Consider the following 21,669-nt stretch of genomic DNA (forward strand, 5'->3'; position numbering starts at 1 on the left):
CCATTTATGAATTATATTAAATGAATGTAGCAATTAATCCCTTCCTCTTTGTTGTTTCCATTTTGCTGCCTAGTTTATAATGTAAAAATATGGGCCTGGACAATATTTGTGCAGTGTATTTTATCTAAGAACCTCAAAATGCATCTGCACTTCTTAATCAAATTACAGTTAGTGCTTCCCTGGGAAATAGGCAAGTAATACTGTATTTGGTTTTACAGATAATGAACAGATGTGGGAAGTGACTGGGACTTGACCAGTACTTTATGTCGACATTATGTTAGAGGTCAGGAATGGAAACCTGGCACCCAGTCTTTCCCTGTATTACAGCATTTTAAGTGGGAGTTGCTGGTGGAGTTGTGTCAGCTTCACTCAAAACTGCAAAGGGTAGAATCAGGTTCCCTGTGAGGGAGCCACTGTCCATGTGGAAACAAACAGCTTAACTTCTGTTGAGACTAAAAGCTTTACAGAAATCGTGACAACCATTTTTCTGACTTAATTCAGCCTAGCAGCAGTACTTGAATGATGCTTGAAGGTGATCCCAGCACAGCCCAGCCAAACACTCATGTGCATGTTTACCTTTTGTTAAATCAGTAAGGTTTGAGCACAAGCTGAAATATTTTACTCACTAGGAATATAATTATTGGAATGGTTTTAAGTTTTTAAAATTATATGCTTGGGGGGTATTTGGAGCCTAACCTAGTAACTGTTGGAGTGCTATTGGAAACTGAAAGTTTACCTGAAAGCGGAGGGACTCTGGAATATTAGGCTGCTTTCTCCTAGAGCCATTTGTTATAACAAAAAAAAAATCCACTGAAGTTGCCACCACTCTATTTTAAATGTATTTTTCATCACTTTGTTTACCCTTGTGCTGTTTATGTCTGCTTTGTAAAGCAGATGTGACTTAATTCAAGATCATTTTCAGCTTTTGAAAATGAAAGAAAAACATCATTCACTTGGAACATCATTCCTAACAAATAATTATTCCTTGACAAATGAAAAACAAGGCTGAGTGTGAAACTCAAGCGTAGCCTTATGACATCCCTAAGTCTCAACCGTCAACTTCTTTGAACATATCTTTTTTCTTGTGCCTCCTGTCCTTTGGCCATAGCAATCATCAAACAAATTACTAGCTACAGCACAAGAACACCTGTGCCCAAGTGGTTTTAGGAGGCAGAAGAGCAGGCCTGGTCACAGTGTCTGTTGTCAAAGCTCTGACCAAGGGCCTATGGATTTGCAGAGCCTTTGCAGTGTTGTGCTGTTGGTACAGAATGAACAGTGCTATTTTACAGGTCATGCAGGCAGCTGCTGCAGGCTGGGAGAAATAGAAGAAACCATGTACACTGGCAGTTGTTAGGATGGATAGGTAATCAGTATGCTCTGCAAGTGTAAAAACTAGAGCCACAGTTTTCAGTCCAGCGCCCATGAAAGTCCAAAATGAGGCCACTATTGAATGTTAATGGAACTGGCTCTGACGCAGACAAAGAGAATAAATGCAAATACTACACAAATCTGTTTCTCATGGCTTCCACCAGTTAACTGGTGGGTTTTTTCTAGACCAAAGGTCATCATCTGAATGTGTTTCTGTCAAACCACGGCGAACCTAATTGATCTATTACTTTGACTGAAAGCTGATGTTACCATTTTTGTTTTCAGGATACCTCCCCCTGTGCTCCCAAACACATATTTATTTGTCAGTGCCAAACAGTTAACAGCTCAGATTTGAATACTTTTTTACCTAGGCAGCCTATGACTTTAATATCTAGCACAGCTTTATGACCCATAAAAGAACCTTAATCTGAGCATGAGATAGTTCTTTGGTATAGCTAACTTGTTGAAAGCCCTTTAGTTTGCAAAGAGATGCTTTTGAGGCGCTCCATTCCATCCCCAGAGCTGTAATGAGAGCTAGATTATGCTTCAGAAAGCCCGACCTCTGCTACTTGGTCTATATTTTATCCATTTTTCTTACACAGAAATCAAGGCCTTGCAGAGGACTTTCTTGCATACCTGCATCTCCCCTCAGTGAAGCCGTGGATTTAAATTTGGGAACTTCAGAGTATTTGTGGATCCATAGCCAGAGGCCAAGAGAAACTGGGGCTATATCTATGCTAATGGAACAAACAACACCAGAGAATGTTTCTGGGCACTATAACCCAATTGCCTAGATGTGCAAATTATTGGAACAATCCCTGGGACAGTTACAGCCTTGACCAACTAGCACAGTCTCAGCAGGTACCTCAAAGAAAGTTTGTGAGTTATCACATGGTAGGTACCATTCCTAACAGGCAGAATGTGGGCACACTGTTTTGAAGGGTGAGAAGAGTTTAATAGTGTGGCTGCTTCCTCTGCTGGAGGAGAGTTCCCATATTTAGTTTGCTAATGTGTAGCCCGCCTGTCTGATAGCTCATCTTTGAAGATTCCTGGGTTACAGCAGGTTTTAAAAACATGTGGCATGAAGACCAGCTATGGACCACAATTTCATTTTGCATTCATCTGTCAACCCCAGGTTTTGGGGCTTTTTCAGGCTATTATTATGACAAAACACTAAGGCGTGTGTTTATATATGTTCCACCAAATGTGTTTCGTAACATCTGTTTGGCATTCAGCAAGGAAAATGTTCTGTAATCTAGACCAGCACTATGTGCTGGGCAGACAAAACTTGAGCAAAACACAAGGTTAAAAAGCTGCTTTCAGCTCTACTCAAGACAGAGAAGTCAGTTCTTTGAACTTGCTTCATGACCCTTTCAATTGAAAAGTAAATCTGATTACAAGCTTCTGAACACTATGAAGGGTCCACAAACCTTTTGCAGAAGCAGGCAGTGTTATTCTGAAGTGAATGGATGCAGCATGGAGCCTTCATTTAGCTTCTCTCTCTTTTCTTTCTGCCTACTGTCGTCTCCCCCTCCTCTAACTTCTTCAAATTACCATTCAGCCTCTTAAGGCTCCTCCGCTAAGAAATGTTCAAAAAGAAAATATATGCAATTACCGAAAGTAAATGATACGGGGGTATGAGCTGCTCTGAAGTTTGTCTTGTTACAGACAGATGCCTACTGACTCCTTTTGTTCTGAAGAGAAAAATTACAAATAGCGCTATGACAGCAATGTTCAGATTCACTTGGGTCTGTGTGGTCTGTCTGTGTAATTCAATTCTCTTTGATGTTTGCTGTACTCATTTATGAAACAGTTCCCTTAAGCCCATGCAGCTCAAGGTCATCTGGATTGCTCTGTATTCTTTAGAAGGAAATGCAATTGGTTTTCCACATAGCAGTGCTCCATGGGGTTACCCAACCCTTCTCTGTTATCCTGGGGATAAGTCACACAAAATATATCTGCACCAAGAGATGCTCTAGTGTTTAATGCATAGGGATATTCAGTACTTGGTTTTCTCATCATGGACCCATTAAAGCTCTTCTCAAAGTGGTCTGCTTGGCACAGGACAGTGGTTCCCTCATAATTTGTTGTAGTTTGGTGTGTAACCATATTATCAAGAGTTTAACTGAAAATATTGTGTTTTACACTTTAATGCATATCATCTGTGTATCAACTGTCAACCATGTACCAGGGCCCTACAGATAGGTGATTTATTCACAAATGTGGTAGCATTTGTGAGCCACACGTGGCAGTGTATGGTTTATAGCGAAGAGGAGCCATGAAACAAATGAGATACAATTTTTTTCCCTAATTGGTGAGGGTTTACCAGCCCATGGGTGTCTGCACTCCCAAGGGTAAGACCATTTTTGAAAAGACATCCACAGTAAGCTATATGAGGGCTCTGTGAGAGCTTCTGGCATTGACCTCTTAACAAAGAAAACTGAGCTAAGGGAGCAATGAGAAGCTTGGGAATTGTCAAGTGCTGAGACGAAGTCACTGCTGCTGTTTGGGGTGACCTAAGACCTCTAGGACCAAGCTGTAGTGCTTGTGGTGCCTAAGAGGATACCTGAGCGAAAGGCCTAGAAAAGAGACTTGCAAAGCAGTGGTGAGAAGACCTCTGTTATACTGATGATGGGACCCAGGTACTCAGTAATTTGGTGCTGAATGAATCCTGAGGAGGCAGAGGATCTGTGCAAGGCCTAGTAGGGTGCATGTAGTGGAATTGTTTACTAAACCCAGATATGCACAGAGGTGTTAAGTTTGGGAAAGGACTCATAGAAGAGAAAACAGTGAGACCTTTAGCAAGTGGTAGTCTTTTCAATATGTATGATCTATTTGCAAGAATTAATACAGAAAATAGAGGAATTCAGCTTTGTAAATACACTTCAGGTTGGCAAGTTAGTATCAGGTGTACGATGTTTGGACACAAGAATCATGGACCACTTGTGGCATTGTCAAGAGAGGAGAAAACAGATAATTCTGCATTAAAGACTGGGAAAGAAAAGCTTGTGAGAAGGCGTGTAAGTGGTTTGGCATGTGTGGAAGAGAGCAGGAAAACCTGTCAGAAAAAAGTATTTTCATAGTGGGGTTTTTAGCTGAAACAGAGTTGATGTGGGATGGTTTATCCTCTGACTGGTTTGTATCACCTCACAGATCCTCACATTTTTCTAATGTACTTTACTATAATCCTACAAATCTTGCTCAGGGTAAGAAACTTATTGAAAAAAGGCATTAAATCTTTAACAAGATTACTGTTGTTATTATTCTTGTCTGAGAGTACTAATGTTGTTTATTTTCCACGGTGAAAAATTACCATGTTAGAGATTAATAGAAAACACAAAGTTACCCATTTAGCATTGAGAATAATGTTTTGTACTGATCTACAATGATCCCTAGCACTCTTTGAATGATTGACTTCAGAAATAGCTACCCTGAGTCTAGTTTTTGCCAATAAGAAGATCAAGTCATAGTAATGGCCTTATGAGTGTTGCACAGCCCATCCCTTAGAGAAGTAAATGGGAACTATGGGTATGCCTTGCCTTCAGATACCAAACAGACAAAAGAAGTGAATCTTTTAAAATATCAAAGACAGTCAGTGGTAGAGCTCACGGTTTCCTGTGTGAACTGTTGAATATACTTATTTCCTGCTAGTAAGTACGTGTTTCAGAGTGCCTTACATTTTTCACTTCTCTTTCAACTACAGTGATAACAGGATGAATTACTTCTCTTTAACCTTAATTTCTCTCTTCGCTGCTGAAGTCTTCCTCTAATGATGCCACAGCCAAAAGAAGGAGCTGTTCCATTTCATGAGGAAAACATAAGCTTTGACATTAATTTTCTGACACTTAAGTAAGAGTGTCCCCTGAATGACCTTACTGTTTCAGATGTTATTTACAAGTGCTTCAAGAATATGGCCCTTCTAAAGAAGGATTTTGGTTCAAGAGCCATAAGCCTGCATGTTACATTCAGTGAACATGGGAATTATATGATCTTTAATCAGTTTCAATTCTTCCTCCAGCTGGAAGACAGTGGCCATCCTCTTTTAAAAAACATACTACACTGAAAATCCAAAGAAGGTCTTAATAAGCTGTAGAAATTCCTGCCAATGCTCCCAGTGTAATTCCAGATTGCTGGGCTGCCAGGGAACTAGAGGCGTCCTGGAGCTGTTCTACATGTGAGCAGTTCTCTCATGTGGCCACACTACACGTGTTTTGGGATTGAGTTCAAGCTCCAGGTTATGAGATCATAGATTCACCTAAACACATCACTGCCCTTCTGTTTCCCCTCTGTGTGAAAACCACAATCTCTCACAGGGTGGAGGAGCCAGCAGGCCAACATAGTGGGACCACAGTTCTTCTTGGAGGTCTGCATGAGCTAATGCAATACAGATACAAGTGGCAGAGAGCCCAGGGTACCTTATGCATGTTCATCAAGATGTATCTGAAATAACATTAGCCAGCTTTCCAATGTCAAGCAAATGTGTTTCCCAGAAGAGCCTGTTTCCACCACATCTATTCTGAGTTTACCTCCTGGATTTGTATCTCTGCTGTTGGTAATCTCTGAGAAACCTGCATAGGATCTCATCAGTTTCAATGTGGCTTTGGTGGCAGGTTGAGTCCAGAAAACAAATAAGTTCTTTGAGCCTCATAACTCTTGGAAAATGTAATTGTTGCCTGGACAATGTCACCATGACAGAGAGCAGCCACAGCTCCAGACAGACCTTCTGGCACTTGAACTGCTGGTTGTTTGGAGAGGAGAAACAGTCATAAACAGTCTGTGCAGACTTGGGGCTGCTCTGTGACATGTGTTTGTTTTCGAGAGTGTGGAGTCAAGCTTCCAATTTCCTGGCAAAGAGAAAAATCTGAGCTCTAATGGGACGACTTAATAACGCTGTGTCTACATCTGGGATGGATTTGCTTCCTTTATGGTTTGAATCAGCACACGGTTTATTTTACTGTGGTAGCATTCCCTAGCCAGGTAAAATAATGGGAGCTTTTCTGCCTCCTGTGGGAAATGTTAATTATTTTCAGTATGGTAAAAATGTGCAGAATCCATGACAAAACTTGGCATGGTAAGGAAGAAGCAAAGTACTTGTAAAAAAAAAAAGATAAAATAGCAAGTGCAAAACTATGAGGCTGGAGAAAATGAGTATATTTATTTGCAGTATGGGCTTACTCTACAGGTAAACTGGGAATTAATGGTGAGAAGAAGAACCATGAAAGAACTGCTGGGCTCTAAAGAGAAAGATGCTACCAAGCAAAGTCCTTAAGCATGTATTTGGCTTTAACCATGTTCTTAAATTAAGCAAAGTGTTTAAGTGTGGGTTTCAGTCAGCATGATGATGTCACAAATTAGTATTCCAATACATGTTAGCAGGACTCAATAAACATGAATATTCCAGCTGTAAAAAACAGGTCAAATTCTAACAAACCATTTGCATGGCTCATATACACGGGGAAAACCTGTCTTTATTCATTGCAGGGGGAAGACCAGCTTACTTTAGGAGCAGTGTAGTACCAAAGAAGAAGAGCCAAGAGAAACCATATATAAGGATCAGCTGCCTTACTGCTTTTATATTTGCCAGAGAGCCCTGGAGGAGGAAGAGATCAAATTCTCAAGGTGAGAGCTAATTTAAAACAAGGTTTTGTTACACCTCAGTATTGTCAGTTTTCTTAAAAATGCCTTTCTGCCCACATTTGATTCAATAATCAAGGATTCATTGCACATTAAAATTCAAGGTTGCTGAGAAATTCTGCAACAAGGATTGCCTTTGAATATGGATTTTCCTGTGTGTCATACATGATCTACGAGGCACCGTAGTTGTTACATATTTTCCCGGTATTACTTTTCCACACAGTCATATACTAATAGGTGCCTTTGCATAAAATTAAGCTGCTTCTACCAAGAACCAGGAGTCAGCAGCATGTTAATAGTTATTTCTCCACATGTAGTTTATTGACAGCTTGTTTCTGGAACAGAATAAATACTATTATAGGTTGGGGAAGAAACTGTAATGAATTATGATACTGCATATGCACATGCATTTTTATTGTGTCTTATATGCATATACATTTTGAGGTTCTACCCTTGGTAGCTGAGAACTGCTTTGCAGATTGTTTGGTAAACATAGCCTCTCTGTCAAATGCATCTTAAACAGAGTGCAAGATACAGACCAGAAGTGTGATGTCTGAACAAGGTCTTGTGACAATAACTTGGAAATGCCGATGGAAAGGAAGTTGTGAGTGAGACCTCCTGAGTTTAGGGAGTGGGAAGTTTAGTGGCTGTACACTGAAATTTCACAATTCAGACAAGTCACATCTGTAATAGTAAAATTGGGTCCAAGGTATGGCGTTTAACACTACCACATTGCAATTCATGTTGTTTATATCTTAGTATAACAACTAGTGCTCTCCCAGACACTGTCTAGGCAAGGTGAAGGGAATAAAACAGAAAATAAACCATTCCCAGCAGACATTAGGCAGGAGACCACTGTTTTGGAGAGGAAAGTTTAGCTGCATGCTGTGGGCCCTGCAGCAGTAGGAGAAAAAACTTCTTCTCAGTGAGGGTGCCAGAGCACTGGAACAGGCTGCCCAGGGGGGCTGTGGAGTCTCCTTCTCTGGAGACATTCAAAACCTGCCTGGACATGTTCCTATGCGACCTCACCTAGGTGTTCCTGCTCCAGCAGGGGGATTGGACTAGATGATCTTTTGAGGTCCTTTCCAGTCCCAAACATACTGTGATACTGTGAGTCCTCCTATTTGGGATTGCAGGACAAGTCTTGTGGAAAGGGACCACAAGAGGTTTCCAGTACAGCCCTCTGCTCAAACTAGGGTCACCCCAGGGATTTATTCAGCTGAGTCTTGAAAACCTCCAAGAATGGAGCCTGCACAGCCTCACCAGGCAACCTGCTCTACTGCCTCACTGTCCTCATAGCAGAAAAGGTCTTTTCTTTATAACCTTCTGAACAGCACTTCTGCCCTCAAGCGTATCAGCTGTTCCCCCCAGTTTGGTGTCATATGCAAACTTGGTGAGAATGTGCTCTAATGCCTCCTCAAACTCATTAATAAAGATGTAAAGCAGGATGGGTCCCAGGGTAGACCATTATTTACAGTGCTCTGCTCATAGTGGTCACTCAGGCAGGATATCGCCCTTTAACCACCACCTTCTGAGCCTGTTAAACCACCAGCTTTTTACCCATCTAGTTGTCTGTCCATCCAGACCAAAACATCCTGATTTGGATAACTGTATGTACAAAGAACTTGTATCTACCCTGCAAACTTCGAAGGCAGAATGAGAGCTTGAAAGAAATTGGAAGAAATATATTGTAAGGAGGCACTTCAAAGAGCAAGATCAAACAAGGCTCTCAAATAGAAGAAACTGTATGAAAGACTGTCCAGGGTGAGAGTGGGCATGGAAGTGTCAAGACAGGCCAGAAGCTTAAGCAGAATCACAGAATGCTAGGGATTTGAAGATCATCTAGTCCAATCCCCCTGCTGGAGCAGGAACACCTAGATGAGGTTACACAGAATGTGTCCAGGTGGGTTTTGAATGTCTCCAGCAAAGGAGACTCCACAACCTCCCTGGGCAGCCTGTTCCAGTGCTTTGGCACCCACACTGGGAAAAAGTTTCTTCTCATATTTAAGCGGAACCTCCTGTGTTCCAGTTTGAACCCATTGCCTCTTATCTTATCATTGGTTGTCACCAAGAAGAGCCTGGCTCCATCCTTGTGACACTTACCCTTTACATATTTATAGAGATTAATGAGGTCACCCCTCGGTCTCCTCCAAACTAAGGAGACCTGCTCCCTCAGCCTTTCCTCACAAGGGAGATGCTCCACTCCCTTAATCATCTTTGTTGCCCTGCGCTGGACTCTCTCCAGCAGTTCCCTGTCCTTCTGGAACTGAGGGGCCCAGAACTGGACACAATATTCCTGATGTGGTCTCACCAGGGCAGAGTAGATGGGAAGGAGGACCTCTCTCTGGATCTACTAACCATCCTGCTTCTAATACACCCCAGGACGCCATTGGCCTTCCTGGCCACAAGGGCACAGTGCTGGCTCATGGTCATCCTGCTGTCCACCAGGACCCCCAGGTCGCTTTCCCTTACACTGCTCTCTAACAGGTCGTTCCCCAACTTATAGTGGAACCTGGGGAGCAAACTGGGTTCAAGATGGAGTGACTGAGCCTGGTAATTCAGGGTACAAAATGGTTTTATAATGAACCTGTAATCAGAAGCTATGTACCAGAAGATTTTCACAAGCCAGGTGACAGGTCTTCCCAGAGGTTTCACAGCTCTCCCCTCACAGAACATGAGCACACGGGATTTCTGCCCTGCCTAGGCAGAGAAATGCTTTGCCTGCCTTTGAAATACTGCCTTTTTTGCATGGAAAGACAGCAGCTGCTGAACTGCATAAGGCATTCGTTTCCAAGCATAAGAAATGGAGTGTTGTCACTTTTGGAAATAGAAGGGCAGAATAGGAGTCAGTGTGCAGCTGGGATGGAAGCACAAGACATCAGTAACCCCAAACATTTACATTAGGATTTGCATTTCTCTGAATGCCAATTTGCAAGGCAGAGACAAAGTTGTTCCCAGTTGTCAAGACAACATCTGAGGGAAGTAGAACTGTCAACAACAAAAGAGGTCAGAGAAAATTTCTGTTGCCTCTCTGAAAATACATGCAATATTTAAGGAGTAAAAAGATTGGAAGAACTCTGTAAAAGTTAGAATGAGTTTCCCTCAGAGGGAAGAGCCTGGGCAGGTATGTAAATAAACCCCCAGGCAGAGCACATCTGTAGGCAGTGTGAGCAGAAAAGGGGGCAGTAGAATGTTCAAAGACTTTGTTACAGAGTTCCTATCATGGAAAATATTTAAAAATAATAATAATGATAAAACTCAATTTCTTTTCCTCCTGGCCGTAAGGAGACCGAAGGATGCAAAGCAAGGCACTGCTGTTGTGTTTGGCTAGTAGCCAGCCAGACAAGTAAGACCAAATGGCACGGAACAGTTTGGACATGTCTCAGTGGGAAGTTTACTTCAAAGCACAGATTTCCAACCCCCCCAATCTCTTTTTTTTTAATATTTTTGACTGCAGGCAGGTTATTCTTTTTATCAGTGAGAATAGCTGGATTAATAGCCTTGACATGTAAAATCATGAGTTCTCTTACACAGAGTGGACAGGAGCAATATGAGCTTTCTCTGTAGTTTCCTACTGTACTTCTATATCAGTTTTGAGAAACCACACATAGATGCTCAAGATGTACAGCTCATTTTTCCATAGCCTCTGTGAGGCTGGCAACACCAGTTGTGATGCTGTGTTAAGGGTGAGGCCATATTTTTTTACGTTTGGACTATGATTGGTAGCTCATTTTGACTTAGGTTTTCAAACAGCCTTGAGAGTAGGAGCAGGTTGTATGCACTACAAATAAAAAACCACCAAGTTGTCAGCCAGAGGATATTTTTTCTGAGGTAACTGGCAGTAAATTCACTCTCGTAAGTCATTCTGGTACAATTATGTAACACAGAGATGGTCCTACTCCTGTAAGTGTGCTAGATTTATAGTGGGAGCTATATCACCACCTTTGAAATGCCATTCCACTTTGGAGATTTCTGTCATGGTTTCCAGCACAGCGAGGCTGCTGCTGGTACCCAGACCTGGTCATTTACAGCTAGCTACTGCCTTGTGCTGTTCGGTGTAGCTGTGCCCTCATTCTCTTCCCTTAGCCATGGATCCTCAAGAATCCTGTTAGAAGACTGGAAATAACTTGCTTAGCCCCATAAAACACATTTAACTTTTTCTCAGACAAGGTTTTTGATGGGTCAAGCAGCCAAAGGCATTTATGAGGACTGCTGGAGAAGAGGCTCACAGGTCTGGTGTCTGCTTGAACTTACCAGCATGAGTATGGGCATCTCCGGCTATAGCGGCAGCAGTAAAATTGCCATTCACGGTCAAGCACAGATGGAAAATACTGGCTCTGGAAACCAGCCACCAGCCCATTGTTCGAGCAGGTTTGATACCTAAGAAAAAGGAGAAAGAACACATAAGGAAAACATGGTGTTAGATTCCCTGATATTTTCAAGAATTTCTGAAACCAGGATTAAAAATATTGATTGAGGGTGGAAGCTAAGAGTTTGGCTTTGTATTGAGAAGCACTATGTGCACTTGCTGTGTATTAAGTAACCGTTTTGTATTAGAAAGCAACAGTAGCTAACTAATAATGTGTTAACATTTGTGTTGCATTTAAAACTATTTAAGCTGGTTTTAAGTATTAAATCATCCCAGTATGCAGGCAAGAAGATTTTTCTGATGTTGATATTCTCAACTGTTTGCAAATCATGAGACTGACTTCAAAATAGTCCATTATTACTTTTATCTCTGACCATTGGTATTTGAGCATTTGGGGCTCACCGGAGTAATTTTTTCAACTGCTTCTCTACAAAAAAAGAAGCTTTAGAAAATTGTATATGAGAAGTTCAGCATTTTATTTTATTTTATTTTATTTTATTTTATTTTATTTTATTTTATTTTATTTTATTTTATTTTATTTTATTTTATTTTGTTTTGTTTTGTTTTGTTTTTTGTTTTATTTTGTTTATTATTTTCCTTCTCAATTACATATCTCAAGGAGAAGTCATTCTTAATTCAAAACACTATAGGCCTGTGATGAAACCATGATTTGATAGAAATCACATGAGGAAAACTGAGACTCAGATATTATGAAATTATAAGACTCACGTAAACTTTATGACTGGGTTTTCAAAATCATGCTTTCTGTGTACTCAGGAATTCTGTCTAACATGTAAATCAGTGCCTTCAAGTAGAATAGACATGGTCTCTAAGTGTGCAGATAGATGCTTCTCTTTCTGCACAAGCATCTGGACACTGATACCCAAATTATTTCAAGTGATAATCAGTTTGAATAGTTTCCTTCTTGGAGACTAAAGACAAGGAGAGCATGAGAACGGGTAGCGCATTAACTCAACTGTTGAGTGCTCATTCTCTCAAGCACCCTTCTGGCCTCAGTGTTTCCCTATTGGAGAAAATCATAGGAATTCAGTTTCTTCTATTTACTTTTCTTTCTTTTTCCTTCATCAAGGAAAACTGGCAGCCTAGAGCTGTAGGAAACCTTCCTTGTGATACCATAAAATCAAATACATTGATATATCCGAAAGACAGTTTCAGAAGTAACTTTATGATTAACAGATACCAAATTTTTTCCCTAGATTCATTCAGTGACCTCATGGTTTATTTTAATGAGCCTGGAGTTCCCGGAAGGGAAAACACATTGTCTAGCAGAGTTGATGTTTGGAAAGTCATGCACTTGTGCATACAGGTGTTAGTGCTCGCAAAGCTTGAGGCTCAAGTGTTTGTAGGCAAAAGCTGAAAAACTGACCAATTTTGACCAGTGCAGGGTTGAATTCCTCTGCCTTTTGGCTTCCTCCTTTGAAGCAGGACTCTCTTCCATATGTCCCCTCCACCGTGTTCTATTGTTCAGACAAGATTATTTACGTTTGTTTGTGTCCCCACATCCCCCACGTTGCTGGGGCTGCACAAACTTTCTGTGCTTTGTGAGGCTCTTCTGAGGCCCTTCAGAGTGAAGCGATGATGGGGACTCTTGAGTTGCTATGGTATCACACCAAGTAAGACAGTCTGTCTGGCACTCTGAGGATTTCAGCAGGACTTTGATAGGAAGTTGCTCTGTTTTTTGGCACATAGGCCGTGGGAACATATGGCTAAGACTCTGTGCAAACATATTGGATAGCTGCAGATGATTGGTGTTATCCTGATGAAAGAAAGGCTGATAAACAGAAATATAGGGAGTGGTTGTACCTGTTGCAAGATGAGCACTTTTCTGTATTAATCTGTGTAAAGCAGAACCAATTCTGTGTGTCTTCATCTTCTGCCTCTCCCTTCACCAGTCATATGCATTTCTACTGCTCAAGTCCTTGTGCCCCTGTGACACTTTCTAGCTCTTTTGCATAGGTGTAATAGTGGGAGCATTTAGTTTCTCCTTTTCCTTTGCAGTTCCTCTCAGAGGCCCAGCATTTCCCTGCTATTTCCCATCCTCACTGGTCAACATCTGATATTCTGGCCCATACTTGTCTTTGAGGGAGGTTTTTCCTTCTCCTTTCTCTTCCCCAGATTCAGTCTGGGAAGTCCTGCCCCCTTTCCCACTGTCTTTCCCCTACAACACTTCCTATTTTCTTGACACCTCTACTATAATAATATACTCCAGTTTTGATGAAAGGATTCATCTTGAAAGAGACATCACTGATGCACCCTTCTCACTATAGCAGATTGAAAAATTCTAGCTAACAAAACACACTCATGTTTACATGTATACATACTTGGGCACTAAAGTTGGGGAAGGTATGGTTATTTTTGATCCTGATTCTATCTTCTCATGAAAAGTTTATTTAAAATAAATATTTGGAGTTGTCTTAAAAATTTATTAGATGGAGACTATAACTGGCCATCAATCATGTCTTATGATTAAATTGCAATTTTATTTTAAAAACATTCAAAGTAAAATTTGGAATATACCTTTAAGCTCACATTAACTTCTACCTCTCTGCTTGCCTCATACAAAGTCCTGAAGTCTGTTATTCAAGCTCAATATTGGGTTCAGCCAAAGAAAGATAATAGTGACATTGAAGTACTTTTCTTTAGCTTTGAGAAAAACACAAGATTTTTTTCCTTGTTCTTTCTAATTTTCAAGTCAAATCCAGATATTCCTGAAAAAATGAAGAAATGTTCTCAGCAAGTACTTATTTGTGAGCTTAAATAAAATCTTTTCTTCTCCTTCCTTTTTTGTGGTTGGCCTCTTTCCTACAAGCAGAAAGTTATTCTTCCAGGGAAACAAACAACTCCTCCCCACACACCTTTTAAGTAAGATGCTCTAGGCACTAATCTGAAAACAACAGTTAATATGTGAGGATTTCTTTCTTCTCTGTTAAATTCACTACCCCTGTCACAGCAAATCCTGCAAATGAGTATAGTGAATAAAAAATTTGATTTACAGACAAGTAAAAAAAATGGCATTTTCACTAGGCCCACTCTGTAGCACTTTTGTTATATGGATAATTTGGTATTCAGAATTAATGTTGTTGGGTTCTCCTCACTCATGATATCCTGACATTGCTAGGAAGACAGGAAGATACCTCTTAGATTAATGCAGAAGAGCATGAGAAACCAGCTGGGACTGTGTGGGATTCAACTTGGCGATGGATATGTTGTTTTGTTTTTTCTAGTTGGCTCAAGATGCGATGCATGAGGAGTTGCCTTTTGGATCTGGTACTGGGAGAAGAGGAGGTGAGCTGTCTGGTAGATGGAGGAGTAGGAAGATTGGTGGTGGTGAGGGTCAGGTGCTGTTGAATGGGAAGTTGCCCTTCCCTTCCCTCATTTACATCTGTTGGAAGTGACTGCAGCATTTCACAGAAGATAAGTAAACTATACAGCCTTATTTTGGGTAGAGTTTTGTGTAGTAATAGCGATATGCTGGCTCAGAGTTTTCAGGTCCTGATGCAGTTGCCGTGGAAAGCCTCTCCTTTGACAGACCTTCTTCTGATCTGGCTGATGAGTGTTATACAGCTGAGTTCTGTCATGGAAAGCAACCAAAGTGTGCATCCATGTTATTGGTTTGGTTCAGGTCAGGACTGCTTTTCTTGTTCACCAATGAACGTTTATCTGTGAGACTAAACTAGAGCTGGTTTAAAGCAAACTTGCTCAAAACGCATATGTGGATTTTGGGCCCATACAGGAACTGTTTCACCCTACAGATCCACATAAATTGTACCACATTATTTACAAACATTGATATAGCCTCGATGACCAAGTGTGTACCTCGTTGACTCAACAGTTGCCTGCCAGGCTGAAGGCAAATATTGCTTGCAACAGCATAGTTGTTTTGGACAATGGCACCAATTTTTGTACCACTTCATAATTACACCTACATCTTGGGTTTGCTCTTTGCTAAACAAAGCCCAAGAGTGTTGTGTGCCATCTAATGAGGGAGCTGTGTTGTAGACCTGTCCCCAAGGCCCTCCATCCCCCACATCTGTCAGGAATTGTCTGGGTATCACTCCCTAAAGCTCTCTGGAAATGTGCTGAGTCTGACACACAGCTTGGTAGTCACTGGGTCAAGCTGCATTAAGGTCTAGTTGTTCCTTATAACAGGGTAACCTGAGAGTGTCATTCTATGTACTTCAAAAAAATCCTACTGTTTTGCTGTGGAGCAGATGGCTCCTGTGAAACTTGCATCATTAATTACTTTAAAGCTCTCTCTCTGGAGCTTGTCACAGCAAAATGGTTCTATATATTACAGCGATATACCAGACATGGCAAACTGACCTGACAGAAATAGTGCTGCCTGCTTTCATCCACAGTCCTCCCTGCAGTGCTTAGGGAGAGGTGGCCTCACCTCACACAGCCACTAAGAACACGGTTAAAGTGTAGGAGGCATTTTTTAATGAGACATTAGAGACATTGTTTTACTAGAGCGTTGTTTCACCAAAATCTGTTACTGTCAATATCCAAAACTTAATTTCCTTTTGATATAGCTGGGGACAGGAGGCCCTATACTGCTCTCCCGGGTTATTTTGTGGGGTGTCCTCCTCTGTGTAGTTTCATTAGTTGCATGATGAAAGCTAATTTAATGGTCAGTCTGTTAGAGATGTGCAAGGAGAGATAAGTGGCTGAGGGCAGGCTCGGGACACTTGAAACACTGGCACTCAGAAGAAAGGAACGACTTTTTGTGTTTGATTAGGCCATGCAAGTCTCCAGTGGCCACTTCTATGAGGAGTCTCCTCTATCTGTTGTGGGGTGTTGAGATGTGCTGTCGTGACTTCCACATGCCAAAGGCAACCTCACTGTCATCTTCAGCTATTTTTTCCTTTCATTTAGAGGTCAGTGATTACTTTCTTTCTATTCTCTGCCCAAAGAGAAGGCAAGACCCTAATCACCCTGTTGATTTCTTCCTGACAGACGCTGATGAGGCCTCCCTATCTACAGAAACACCCCTCATCTCCTCAGATACTCCCACTGGACTCAGTCCATTGCAGCTGTGCTAAGAGCTTGTAGCACTATCCCTTTAACATAAACTTAGGCCTTTGAAGAAAATTAACTTGTCTGCATCAATAACACAAATGGGAGCATTTTGAAAGGGCAGCTTGATTATTTGGTTTTGGTAATACAGCCTCAGATTTGAGACTTGGGATTAGTCAGAGATTGAGAACAAAACCGGTTGCTTGCAGATGTACCGGTGTGTGCTGCCAGCGCCTGAACAGGAGGCTCATGCAGACATTTCCTTTGCTGATAAGTCTGTCTGTGCATCCAGTTTGTGAGAAACAGGGTTGTGTCCCTACTGCATGTGTGTGCTTGTGAACTTAAAGAGAAGGCAAAGGAGAGTGAGAATTGGAGTGGGGAAGGAGAATCTAGATACGTTTTTTCCAAGTCCCATCCAAACACTTTCTCAGAAGTCTAAACAAGGAAAAGAGGCAATATACATGCATTAAATACCACTTGGCTGGAAACGTTTCTGCCTTGTGCCTTATGTGTAACTGGGAGCGTACTGGGGATATGGCATTGTTCCATCTGTATTATGTGGTGTAAACCAAACATTTCTCCTGGAGAGAAGAACTGTTTGTCTTTGACTTGCAAACTTATGTTTGGTTGTTTGATCCCTGTTCTTTGGTACTTTCAGGCAAGAAAACCAGTTTTTCTTAAGTACCTTGTTCAAAGACCAGTCCGTGGAAACAACACTGTGGTATTCAGTGAAGCAGTGAAGAACGGTCTCAGCGGCAGTCACTCAGACCTTCCCTTTTCTTAGGTGGTGAAGTATTTATCAAAGGCCAAACTTCCTCCAATACAAATGGAGCTATAAAAATAAGCTTTATTCTGTCTTAAAAAGCAGGATTCCTTGAGATGTTGCAGCATATAAATAATGATAGGTGTGCAGAATCGGGGGATGTCCTGGAGACTTATCCATGCACCAGACATTCTGCTCCCAGTATTGAATAGCATCTTGGTTAGCAGATAGCCTTTGCAGAGTCAGTAGGGCCATAAGTAAGGTGTTGGGACAGATAAAATATAGTTAACTTTAAATATATACATAGATAATACATATATACATAGATAATGAAGCTGAGAAGGCATCACTGGTCTTTTCATCCAATCTCTTGCCAAAATTTTCTCTGTGGGTCTTATAACACGTTCAGAGGTTTCTCATGTCCATTCAGCGAAACATAAAAGAATATGCTTTCTTCAGAAGTGCATGCACAAATATGCCTAATCTCAGGGATGTGTTTATTAAGTGAAGCACTTATAGTTAGATGTATTCTGAAATGTCAGTAGGTAATTCTAGGCAACTGTCAGAGGTGATTGGTCTTCATGAGTCTGCTTCTGGAGAGAGATGGGGTGCCCCAGAGGGCAGTTTTTAGAGTAGCTGTTTCTCTCCATTGACTCTGGAAGGAGGCAGAGTTCATAAATCAGGCATTGTGATTAGATGCCTAATGTGGATCTGTGTCATTATCCTCTTTCTCTTGAATATTTTTTTTCATATCTGTAAGGTGCAAAGTCTTACAGGTTTAATCCTAGAAGCCAATCTAACACCTAGTGATAGTGTAGGAAGCAAGCTTACCTAAACCAGTTTTGCCAGTAATTCTCTCCTGTCCTCCAGTCCCCTCAACTCCCATTCCTATGCTTCCCACATCTGTTTCTGCCATTTACCCTCCAGTGCTAATGGCCTGAGAAAATAATGAATTTGAGACTCTTTCTTCTCTCTGCTTTATACTCCTACTTCATTTTCTCTCTAAAGCATTTCTTGGTTTATTGTCTGTTCTACAGAAACCCCTCTTGGGCTTGTCTCTGTTGTGTAGCTGCACAACAGTCAAGAATGGTGTTTTGTGAAATGCCATAGACAATTTGTCAGAGGTCATTTGTTGGTGTTTCTGCCAGACTATAGTTTCTGGGACATGGCTGAGAAAGCGGAGGGAATTCAGAGGAAAGCTGGTCATGTGGTCAGTGCTTGCTTAGCAATTTTGGAATAGAAAACTTCCAAAGGAGAACTAGAAGAATGGAGATGTGTTTAGCCTGAGAGCAAAAGCATGGGTGAAGGTGCATGGGTGAGGGAAAGGCATAGCTGCTACCTATTAATAAGTTAAAGAGATTTTATAAAGGATGCAGTGTGCTTGTTCTCATTACTCAGTGAAGGTTGGGCAAGGAATAAAAAGCCTCAATTACAGCAGAGGAAATGTAGCTTTAATTTTAGGAAAAAAACTTGGCAGTTTTGTAGTTATTAGCGGTACAAGCTGTTAAGTCTCCCTGGATGTGATATACAAGGCGAAACAAAACACCAGAGCCAAAGAAAGAATAATAAAGTCCATCCTGCCAGGATAGGGAATGGACTAGTGAGTCCAGGAGAGTGCTGTGCCAGCTGACATGAGGATGATGTGTTGCTCGTGAGCACATTGGTTCATCAGGAGCTCAGCGGGGAAACAGAGGTGGCCAAACAGGAACTAATGGTACAGATTGTGACTCGTATTTGTGGTCCCACTTGACTACTGAGTTAGAACTGGGGGTGGCTCCAAGTAGCAATGAGCTGGGCATGGAAGAGAGCAAGAAAAGAGAGGCAGCTATGAGAAGTAAGTCTGCCAAGATAGAACGTGTGGGATTGTTGAAAGTCTCACAGGCTAGATCTGTGCCGTCACATTAATGTGAGGTTTGAGTTTGCACTCAGATGCTCCAGGCTGTTTGCTGCTGGCCCACACTTTCACTTCAGTCTGGGATGAACCTGCTGGGTCCTGGAGCAGCAGCGTCTGGGCACAGTGAGGGACATGCTGGCTTACACCAAGCTTCTGTCCATGAAGATGCAACCAGCTCAGCCCTGGGTGCAGAAAACTGCAGAACACAAGCAGGCAGAGCTGGATAAGATGTATGGAAATAGGTCAAGTAATTAGGAGCACAAGTTCACCTTTGCAAAGGAGTATGTGTTCCCTAATCATTTTGGTATATTTTCCCCTCCACTCAAAATGGAAGGAAGGAAGGAGTTGGAAAGGTGAGCTGGGGAAGAAATAACTAAACTCCAAAAGCTAGAAAAGAGAGTGAAACAGCATTAAACACATTGGAGAGGGGTTACGAAAGAAAATAATTTGGAGAAAAGATAGGGTTGGCAATAGGAAAAATGTAGGCAAGTAAAAGAACAAAGTAAGAAGATTTTTTAAGAGTTGAAGGAAATAGGAGTCAGATAATACACTGTGAATGTAGTCATTCTAAGCACACAGAGCATGGTAATGAATGTGGTCCCATGGCTAGACAGCAAAAGAAAACATTCTGTATAGAACGTTTTCTGTTTGTGAGAATTGAACTTGAGCAATTGCTCCTAGTGATTTTTAGAAAGAGAATAATAATTTTATTTTGAACAATAGAAATGTCTAATTCAAAATTACTGTGAAGTAAGTAGAAATTGCATCAATGTATGAAAAATGAAGAAGTCATCCAGTATTATCACAGTGTCTTCTTTCTGCCTTTTTTGCAGCCCTCCGCCTTTCTTTTCAGTTCTTATTCCAAAAATTAAGTATAGGGTCAATCCTTTTTTCCTTTAGTAATTGCATCAGCCATAGGAATGTATCACGTGGTAAATGAAAGAGTATGAATAATTCAGAACAATTTTTTGAATCATTTAAAAAGCAGAAGCTTCACATTTCATTGTTAACCTGTTCCCATAGAACATGAAATCTACAAAAATCACATTGTAATTTCTGGAGCAAAACCATTTGAAATATTTGAAAATATTGTTGAGTTCATTCTATCAAAAAAAAAAAAAAAATTCAAACTCAGTTTTCCAAAACTGTGTTTCATGAAAAAATCAGATCATTAAATACTGGGTATGTGCTAAACATGAAACACCACACATATTTCCAAAAATTATTTTGGCCATAAAATGTGATTACTTTTACCTCTAAGGCTGATGTAAAATGTAGCATTTAGTTAACCAAAACATGATCTTCTGCTATCATTGTCATGCATATATGTGCCACCATCATCACTTGTTAGTGTGGATTTTTGGCTCCTGTAATACCAGCAGGACTGAAAAACAGCCTTTGACTGGGCCTAAGCCAAAAAGCTTAGCAACAAAAACACAAAGAGAAAAGCCAGTGCAATACAAAGAATATTTTTTTTTCTAGTGATAAGAGCAGGAGGTTGGAGTGAGGAGTTTTACAGTTTGTAACCAGGTTTAGTCACCAATACAATGTGTAGCCTTTCAAGAGGAACTTTATCCTCTCCTCACTAAAGGTTCATGCCCCTTTTTCTTCATCTGTGAAACAGCGATAGCAAGATTGAACCACTTTGCAGCTGAGATTGTGAGTGACCAAGCGACACAGCATTTCTAAAGCACACTGAGACCCTCCAGCAAGAAACTGCTACAGAGAAGGCAAATGTGATGCTGATCACCCCACACACATGCATTGTGATTAATGAGTCTCAGGCAGCCTTTCAGGGCAGTGAAGCTGCTGGTTATGATGGCATTAATACCCGTTTGCATTGACCAAACTGCAGTATTAGCACCCACATTCCACAGGGGGTATCAGGGCTGTGCCCTCCAGGGATGGTTGGGGTTCTCCTACCATTCAGTTCCTGCCCTGTTGATCTCTTCCCACCAGCACTCTGTCGGCTCACCGAGGCTCTGGGCCGCCGGCATGCAGGCGTAGTTCCACAGTCTGTCGGAGCCTTCCTTCTTGCTGAAAACACTCCTGACAGCCACAATCACCTGCCCATGCGGGCACTGGAAGTTGAAACCCTGGCGGTATACGTTGACCCATTCATCATTATCTCCATAGTTATAGGGGCCGTAGGCGTAGTCACCGTACTGGCCCCATGCCACGGTCACCAGAGGCAGGAATACACAGAGAAGGACAAGGTCCATCCTGAGGATGTTCCTGGCTTAGAAATGCCCCACTGGTTTCTTGGGCTGGCCCTTTTATATCGCCTCTAACATTTGGCTTCCAGATGTTAAGCTTCCAGATCCAAGTGCAATGTGTCATTGCTTAGTAAACCCTCTCTGAGTTACAGACACATCCAATTACTTTTAAGGTGGAATTCTGCAAGTACAGTAAGTCTGCAGGCCCCAAGAGCAGGGTCTTCCCACCACCACAAACCATCTGTGATCTCTTGCTGCACAGCTACTGTGTAGAGCAAGATACACATTGTGGTGCAACTGCAACAGACATCCCACTTTTATCCTTAAGACAGCAGTTAAATTTGAAAACTGCTGTATTTGAAATCAAAGCTCTATTTGAAGTTGCCAT

General features: G+C 41.4%; 1 protein-coding gene and 1 long non-coding RNA gene across 2 annotated transcripts in view; one reads left to right on the top strand and one right to left on the bottom strand.

The window, feature by feature from the left end:
• Positions 1–14,754, top strand: part of LOC135578307 (uncharacterized) — a 30,718-nt gene extending 15,964 nt beyond the window's left edge. The window contains exons 2-3 of the long non-coding RNA XR_010469797.1: positions 6,850–6,987; positions 14,617–14,754. This is a non-coding gene — a long non-coding RNA (uncharacterized LOC135578307). The remainder of the gene's footprint in view (positions 1–6,849; positions 6,988–14,616) is intronic.
• DPT (dermatopontin) overlaps positions 1–21,332 on the bottom strand; it is a 28,424-nt gene extending 7,092 nt beyond the window's left edge. The window contains exons 1-2 of the mRNA XM_005511472.3: positions 20,989–21,332; positions 11,257–11,382 (exon numbers count right to left, since the gene is read on the bottom strand). Of these exons, the coding sequence (XP_005511529.1) occupies positions 11,257–11,382; positions 20,989–21,287 (425 nt within the window). The 5' untranslated portion in view covers positions 21,288–21,332. The remainder of the gene's footprint in view (positions 1–11,256; positions 11,383–20,988) is intronic.
• Positions 21,333–21,669: the final 337 nt, after the last annotated feature.

Source organism: Columba livia, chromosome 1, assembly GCF_036013475.1.
Source record: "Columba livia isolate bColLiv1 breed racing homer chromosome 1, bColLiv1.pat.W.v2, whole genome shotgun sequence".
Lineage (NCBI taxonomy): Eukaryota > Metazoa > Chordata > Aves > Columbiformes > Columbidae > Columba > Columba livia.